The sequence below is a fragment of the Prionailurus bengalensis genome, chromosome B2 (genome assembly GCF_016509475.1).
Source record: "Prionailurus bengalensis isolate Pbe53 chromosome B2, Fcat_Pben_1.1_paternal_pri, whole genome shotgun sequence".
Classification (NCBI taxonomy): Eukaryota; Metazoa; Chordata; class Mammalia; order Carnivora; family Felidae; genus Prionailurus; species Prionailurus bengalensis.
Window position 1 is genome coordinate 1,465,543 of NC_057349.1, and position 8,547 is coordinate 1,474,089.

Here is an 8,547-nt window from a genome sequence, read left to right on the forward strand (position 1 = left end):
GGCTCCTCACTGCTCAAGAAGCAGCATATCGGGAGAACTGTCTCTGGATCATAGTAACGTCCATCTTCAATCTCTCTTGGAAAAGAGTGTGTCTGGGTTAGTAAAACAATTGGGGGAGGTAAGGGAAACTGAACTTAGAACTATATGCACTGATTCCTCTGGTTTTCTTTCACAATTCTTATACAATAAATCAATATTGTAAATCTCTGCAGAGAAATTCTCCCTTTTAAGCTCTATTATGGAAGATTAAATCTATTCTCCACTGGAAGAGGAGGACATGAAACTCTTTCTTCATGTATGATTTCAGACATTTTGATCCAGCAGAAATATAATGGGGAAATGTAGGTTAAATTGGAAATGAAGGACTGAAATACAGTATTTTATGCAAGAGGACTGTGCACATGGGAAGGAATCAGATCTGTCTCTAAATCTCATGGTGTGCATGAAAAATTATTTGAAGACTTCCAATGTCAGGGTTTTAATTGGCAGGAGGATTTTTCCCCTTTCTAAATTAATCTTTGAAAGGCATAGCGATAATGGAAATAGCTAAGGAATTAACAGCGTGGCATTGACTCATTTTCAAAAAATTTTCATTTTTGTTTTCATATAATTTTAACTGAGGTTCTGTCTTATTCAGAAGTCAGGAACTATTACACACACCAACTTGTCTGTTGATATAAGTAAGTTTTTTTTATTCATCTCCCTGCTCAGACATTATAGACATGTAAAGATGTGTGCCAGTGTGCAACACATTTCAGAGTTATATTTTTCTTTTATGCAACTCAATCAATGGCAGAATCCAGGCTCCTATCATGATTCTTGAAAAGCTAATTTTTTTAACATTTATTTATTTTTGAGAGAGATATAGAGCACGAGGTGGGAGGGGAGGGGCAGAGAAAGATGAAGACACAGAATCCAAAGCAGGTTACAGGCTCTGAACTGTTAGCACAGAGCCCAATGTGGGGCCCAAATCCACAAAACATGAGATCATGACCTGAGCCAAAGTCCGACACTTAACTGACTGAACCACCAAGTGTCCCTTGAAAAGCTAATTCTGAGGGAATCAACAAATGACACTCGCAAAATAACTATGTTAGCCAGTATATTCAGTTGTTCTTCTAAACGTGTCTACTTTTGAATCTTGGCCACAATTTGAGGTATTTTCTTCATAATATCCAGGAAACAGATTTGAAAAAGCATAACAAATACCATACCATATATATTTACACAATATCTACACACACACACACACACACACACACACAAAGGGAAATAAGGACACCAATTTGATATTTACTTCTTAATATTCAATATGTATTTTCTCTTAATTATTTTTTTGAGATAGATAGCATGAAGGGGGAGTGGAGCAGAGAGAGAGAGAATCTCAAGCAGGCCTCAACCCCAGCACAGAGCCTGATGTGGGCTTGACCACGGGATCATGACCTGAGCCAAAATCAAGAGTCAGACACTTAACTGACTGAGCCACCCAGGTGCCACTCTTAATTTTTTAAATGTGTATTTATTTTGGAGAGAGAGAGACAGAGTGTGAGTGGAGGAGGGGCTGAGAGAGAGAGAGAGGGAGACACAGAATCTAAAGCAGGCATCAGGCTCCAAGCTGTCATCACAGATCCCAACGCAGGGCTTGAACTCAAGAACTGTCAGATCATGACCTGAGCTGAAGACCCAGGCTTAACTCACTGAACCACTCAGGTGCCCCCTTATTTTCTAATAGAAGCTTTCTGGATGTTACTATGGCTGTAGCAGTAAGAAATTGTATTTTTATACTCAGCAATAGGACACTATGGAGGATTACCAATAATCTGTTCAATTGTTAAAAATTTGGGCTGTTCTGACATCCTCATGTATGTCTAGAGGAGCTCTACCTGTATCTCACTACTGAATGAGGATGAGCTCATTATTCCTTAGAATAGAAACTAATGTCTTAAATTACTTTTCATCGAACTGAATGCACCTGTTATTTGTTACTATATAAATCACAGATATTTTCCACTTGTCTGCCACCTTCTCTCCTTTTTAATGTAAAAAATAATGCTACCTAACAACTTTATGTGATTTTACACTGTTATTCATAGTGTGGTAATTTTTATTTTGTTTGGAAATTATGTATAAATATAAGAGAATAGGTAGATGGTAGATAGATACAGATAGATACATAGATACACAGATACTTGGATAGACAGGTAGTGATGGAACGTTTTAGGCAGCATGGAGAGAGTGGAGAGCAACAGACATCAGACACACTTTCTTAAAGATTACAAAGTACCATGGGAAGCTGTTAAATTTTTACCAACATCGTACAATTTCTTCTTATAACAATTGCAATAAGTAATATTTATGGAGATATGCTATGTTCCAAGTGTTTTAAGCAGATTTATGATTCAGTTAATCTTGACCCATAGCAGTTTTCTTTTCTTTATTTTCACAATGAGAAGTCTGAGCCCTTCTGGTCTCGGTAGCAAACACCTAAATAACCTGAGAGACATGAAGAGAAACTCTCTACCTATGCTTTTAAACTCTCAGCAAGGGGCATCTGGGTGGCTCAGTCGGTTCAGCATCTGACTTTGGCTCAGGTCATGATCTCACAGCCCTTGAGTTCGAGCCCCATGTCGTGCCCTGTGCTGACAGCCAGAGCCTGGAGTCTGCTTCTGCTTCTGTGTCTCCCTCTCTCTCTGCTCCTAGCCCACTTGCATTCTGTCTCTGTCTCTCTCAAAAAATAAACATTAAAAAAAAATTTTAAACTCTCAGCTATACTGGCCCTCTACAGATCCCCTTTTCATGATATAGGATATCAAACAAAAAAAGATAGGTTGAGAGTATCCCTCTTTAAGCAAGAAACATTCGGAGCTGGACAAAAGAATGAACAGGATTGCAGAAGTAGAAGTTCAGAAAAGAAGGGGAAGGGTTCCCAGGGCTCCCGATGGGAATGAGTTTAACATATTAAACTGGGAGGAAGCCAGGAGTCCATGTGTCATGTGTATAAAGCAACTTCTGAGATGAGCATGAGGCCTCGTGCAGCTCCATGCAAGCATGGATTGGGGTATTTCTTCAATGAAACGGAAAGGGGCTAGCAAATTAAAAGAACATGGATGATGTGACTGATTTTATTGACTCGTGTAACAATGTAAACAAAAAAAAAGTCTGGATGAAAGGAGTGAAGACAGGGGCGCCTGGGTGGCTCAGTCAGTCGGTTAAGCGTCCGACTTCAGCTCAGGTCGTGATCTCGAGGTCCATGAGTTCTAGCCCCGCGTCGGGCTCTGTGCTGACAGCTCAGAACCTGGAGCCTGCTTCTGATTCTGTGTTTCCCTCTCTCTCTGACTCTCCCCCCATTCATGCTCTGTCTCTCTCTGTCTCAAAAATAAATAAACGTTAAAAAAATTTAAATCTAGAAAATCTAGAAAAGAGATAATCGTGATTTCGATTAGGGTAGTGACTATGGAAGCTTCTTGAAAGTGAGAATATACTTAAAATACAACTTGCATTAAAATTTACCATTTCGGCGATAAGTTAGGTATTGGGATGAGAGACATAAAGATGTCGGGGTAAAAGGCCATATCTCCTACATGAGAAACCGGGACACCAACGGTGCTACCACTAAGATATGAAAGAAGAGGAACACTTTTTTTCCTCATTCTGATATTAGCAAAATAATTACATTTTATAGGTAAATTTGCTGACCAGAAAAATAATGTGTTCATTATATCAAGCGAACAAGATTGGTAGAGAATCAGAGGGTCACATCACTTTAGAAACAGATCCTTTCAAACTTGCAAATTTTGCAGACCTTGAGTTTAAGAGTAATATCTCCAAGCTCACCGAGATAAAAATATAATATTAAATCCAACACCATAAAATGATCTACAACAAATACCAGATTACTTGGCTATAATATTTACTTTCACCCATTATTTTTTAATTATTAGCATAAATTCTTTCCCTTTAGTTAAATTATGTGGTCTGTACTGACAATTTCTCCTCCTCCATCTCCTTCTCTTACTCCTCCTGCTCCTCCTCCTCCTCCTCATCCCCATCCTCCTTCACCTCCTTCTGCTTTTCTCATTCTAGGATTTGGACACTGAAGGACTATGGGCCAAAACAATCACACTTCTCTGCACGGTTTTATTCTGCTCGGCTTCTCGGACCATCCCAAACTGGAGATGGTCCTATCAGGAGTTGTCACTCTCTTCTACTTCATTACGTGGGTGGGTAACACAGCCATCATCCTTGCATCTCTCCTGGATTCCCATCTCCACACACCGATGTATTTTTTCCTCAGGAACTTATCTTTCCTGGATCTATGTTTCACAACCAGCATCATCCCTCAGATGCTCGTTAACTTGTGGGGACCTGACAAGACCATCAGCTATGTGGGCTGTGTCACTCAACTCTACGTTTATATGTGGTTGGGTTCCACTGAGTGCCTCCTCCTCGCTGTTATGTCCTATGATCGTTTCACAGCTATTTGTAAGCCCCTGCATTATTTGGTAATCATGAACCCACATCTCTGTCTCAAGATGATAATCACGGTCTGGAGCATTAGTTTGGCCAATTCTGTATTATTATGTACACTCACCCTGAATTTGCCTCGATGTGGAAACAACCTTCTGGACCATTTCTTGTGTGAGTTGCCAGCTATGGTCAAGATAGCATGTATAGACACCACGACAGTTGAAATGTCTGTTTTTGCTTTGGGCATTGTCATTGTCCTTACACCACTCGGCCTTATTCTTATATCCTATGGCTACATTGCCAAAGCTGTGCTGAGAATAAAGTCAAAAGAAGGCCAACAAAAAGCAATTAATACCTGTGGATCTCATCTCACTGTCGTGTCCATCTTCTATGGAACTATTATCTACATGTACCTGCAACCAGGTAACAGTGCCTCCAAAGACCAGGGAAAGTTCCTCACCCTCTTTTACACGATCGTCACTCCAAGTCTTAACCCTCTCGTTTATACCCTGCGGAACAAGGACATGAAGAATGCATTGAGGAAGCTGGTGAGAGTTGACCGTGAATCTACAAAATCAAAGAGGGACCAAAAGTCATAGAATCGTATTACCCTGGATAAGACAATGAAAAACATTTTCTAATTGTCTTTCCTTGTTTTATTCAAGTGCAATAAACACACAGTGTTATATTAGTTTTAGGTATACAATGTGATTCAACAATTCTATACATTTATCAATGCTCATCACGTGTACTTTCAATCCCCTTTATCTATTTCACCCATCTCCTCACTCACCTCGCCTCTAGAAATTACTAATTCCCTATACTTAAGAGTCTATTTTTTATCTTTCTTTTCTTTGTTTGTTCATTTGCTTTGATGCCTAAATTCTACATATGAGTGAAATCATATGGTCTTTGTCTTTCTCTGACTGACTTATTTCACTTAGCATTACATGCTCTTACTCAACCATGTTATGGTGGATTTTGCAGCAAGATTTTGTTCTTTTCATGGCTGAGTAATATTCCATTATGCATATACCACACCTTCTTTATCCACTCATCTATCAACTGACACTTCGATTGCTTCCATATCTTAGCAGTAAACAGAGGGTGCCTATATCTTTTCAAATTAGTGTTTTTACTGGAATACTGGATCATATGGTGATTCTTTTTTTAATTTTTCAAGGAAACTCCATAGTGTTTTTCCACAGTGGCTGTAACAGTTTGCATTCCCACCAACAGTGCATGAGGATAGTAATTCCTTCAACATCAGCCAGAGAAACATTTTTTGAAATATGTCTCCTCTGATAAGGAAAACAAAAGAAAATTAAACTATTGAGACTACAACAAAATTAAAAGGGTTTAAACAGCAAAGGAAACAATCAACAAAACAAGAAGGCAAATTAGTGATTGGAAGAAGAAATATTGAAATGTTACATCCAAAATATATAAAGAATTTACACAACTCAACACCAAAAGTCATCATCATCATCATCATCATCATCATCATCATCTGATTTGAAAATGGGCAGAGGGCTTGAATATGTGTTTTTCCAAAGAAGATGAATAGATAGGCAACACACATGAAAAGATGCTCAACATCACTAAGCATCAGAGAAATGCAAATTAAAACCACAATAAGAGATCACTTTACACTTGTCACAATGGTTAAAATCAAAAATTCAAGAAATAACAAGTGTTGGTGAGAATGTGGAGAAAAAGGAACCCTAATGCACAGTTGGTGGGAATCTGTCTTTAATTTCTACTGAGGCAAGTAATTCTTAGGGCATAGAGAGAATTAATAGAATAGTTGGTGTATATGAACATTCTGTGGATGCAAACAATACTATACCCATCCTACTTAGCTCTTTTATGACTTTCATCATTGGCATATCTTCAGGGAAATTGGGACATTAGGAATTTTTATTTTTGTTTGTAACATAATACCAAGAGCTATAAATATAAATGTGAAGACATGTGATTTATTCTAAAGACCCATAGGAAGTGTTTTGTTTATCTAGTTTTTATTTTCTATGCTAATGCTTGCGTCTTCAGAAATATAGACCTGAATGGATGATTTCATTTACTTTGTGTGGTGCATGTAACATCATAATGTACAAATATTATACATCAAATCTCTTTTGATGCCATACAAACATTTATCCTGAATAATGGGTCTTCATTATTGAAGTTATTTTTTCTTTACCATGACACAAGAATGTGAGAAGAAACAAATTAAAGCATTTAGAGGTAATAAAACAGTTTTATTCATTACTTATTCACTCATGAAACATTTATTCCACGCTGTCTCAATCTCAATGACTAGCTTGAGTTTAGTTAGGATTTGCCTTAGATATCTAGAGAATCATGGATTTGTGTAATTTTTGAGAAATGTAGATTCATACATTTTTATGTAGTGGAATTTCATAGAATGAATAACTTTTCATTTCCAATTATTGTAATATAGTATTTAGCTTTTTATGGTGAAATATGATGACCTTTTAATTGCCCTTTGATATTTTCTGTGATCTGAAACCTTTCTCTAAAAGACCCTATAATTTAAGAAGTATAATCAATCACATATATAATATTTTCTCCTCTGTCACCTCATAATTCTTGAAATGTGAAGAGGAGCCGTCACTGGATAATTTTTACTTTCCCACTCAGAACACAGAAATGCCTCACATAAAATATAATGTGATGTAGGATACTGTCAATGTCCTTTCACCCACATCAATCTCCTTTACAGGTGCCTCCAGAAACAGTTCATCAGCCCACATAAAGTGTCAACAGAAAGAACATAAGTTCTGTGTCCCTGAGGTACACAGGTCTGGCCACCTCACCCATTATTCTTGTATTTTGAAAGTTTATTTTTAGTCTTGGCAAGAGTCTTTAACTAATAACATTAGGATAAACATTAAGTCATTTGCTAACTTCAATAATAAGTATACCAAAAGTAGACTAGCAATGGACTCTTAGGAAAATATTGTATCTTATACCTATAATTGTTTGTTTTCATGTGTATCTTTAGTTCTATTTTTCCTTTGGCTTAAGTTTCTCCTGCATTAGGCCTGAAAAATAAACCAATATTTTAAATAATTAACCTCTCTCTTATTTCTCTTAAAGAATTGCATATTCTCAGACCATTATGCTAAGTTATAATAAATCCTTAAAATATATTGAGCCCCTATAAGTTAATCAGTACATCTGTAAGAATTCAGGGAGACACCTTTCCAGGAACTAAGGAGCTGATCAGTGACATTTCCCTCCTCCTCCCCTCAGCATGAACACAGAGTCACCTATGGGAAACAGTGCCACATGGGCACTGGCTGCCTAAACTGACTCACCAAGCTGCACCCCCCTGTACCCTGGCAGGATGGTCCTTCTCAGACAAGCTTGCCTCAGCCCCACTGTGGCAAGCCCCATCACTCAGAAGTACAGCACAAGCCACCACATCTCCTGACCAGAGAGTTCTGCAGGACCTCAGTTCTGGTGGAGCTGGTGTCAGGTCTCATTTAACAAGCCAACCAGAGCACACCTAGTTAAACTCACCACAATCAGACCAGGGACCAAACACTGTCCATGGGAAGCAAGGACAGTCTCTGCAGACGACTGGCCTGAAAGATAGAGCAGCCAAAACACAACAGCAGAGCACATGAAGCACATACTGGAGGCACTCTCTGAAGCTTCTACATGACCATTTCTTCCTAAGGTCATTACTTTCAGGAGAAGGAGACATAAGAACTTTTCTTTTTTTTTCTTTTTTTTTAATTTTTTTTCAACGTTTATTTATTTTTTGGGACAGAGAGAGACAGAGCATGAACAGGGGAGGGGCAGAGAGAGAGGGAGACACAGAATCGGAAACAGGCTCCAGGCTCTGAGCCATCAGCCCAGAGCCTGACACGGGGCTTGAACTCACGGACCGCGAGATCGTGACCCGGCTGAAGTCGGACGCTTAACCGACTGCGCCACCCAGGCGCCCCCATAAGAACTTTTCTAACACAGAGAAGAAGGCAGACTTAGAAAAAATCAAATGAGAAAGAATGAAATCTGGCCATTTGTAGCAACGTGGGTGGAACCGGA

At 38.6% G+C, this 8,547-nt stretch overlaps 1 protein-coding gene across 1 annotated transcript; it reads left to right on the forward strand.

The window, feature by feature from the left end:
- Nucleotides 1–4,020: 4,020 nt before the first annotated feature.
- Nucleotides 4,021–5,281, forward strand: LOC122490588 (olfactory receptor 2W1). The gene has a single exon (XM_043593234.1). It carries the CDS (start codon nt 4,104–4,106, stop codon nt 5,064–5,066), a length of 963 nt encoding a protein of 320 aa, XP_043449169.1. The 5' UTR covers nt 4,021–4,103; the 3' UTR covers nt 5,067–5,281.
- The last annotated feature ends 3,266 nt before the right edge of the window (nt 5,282–8,547 follow it).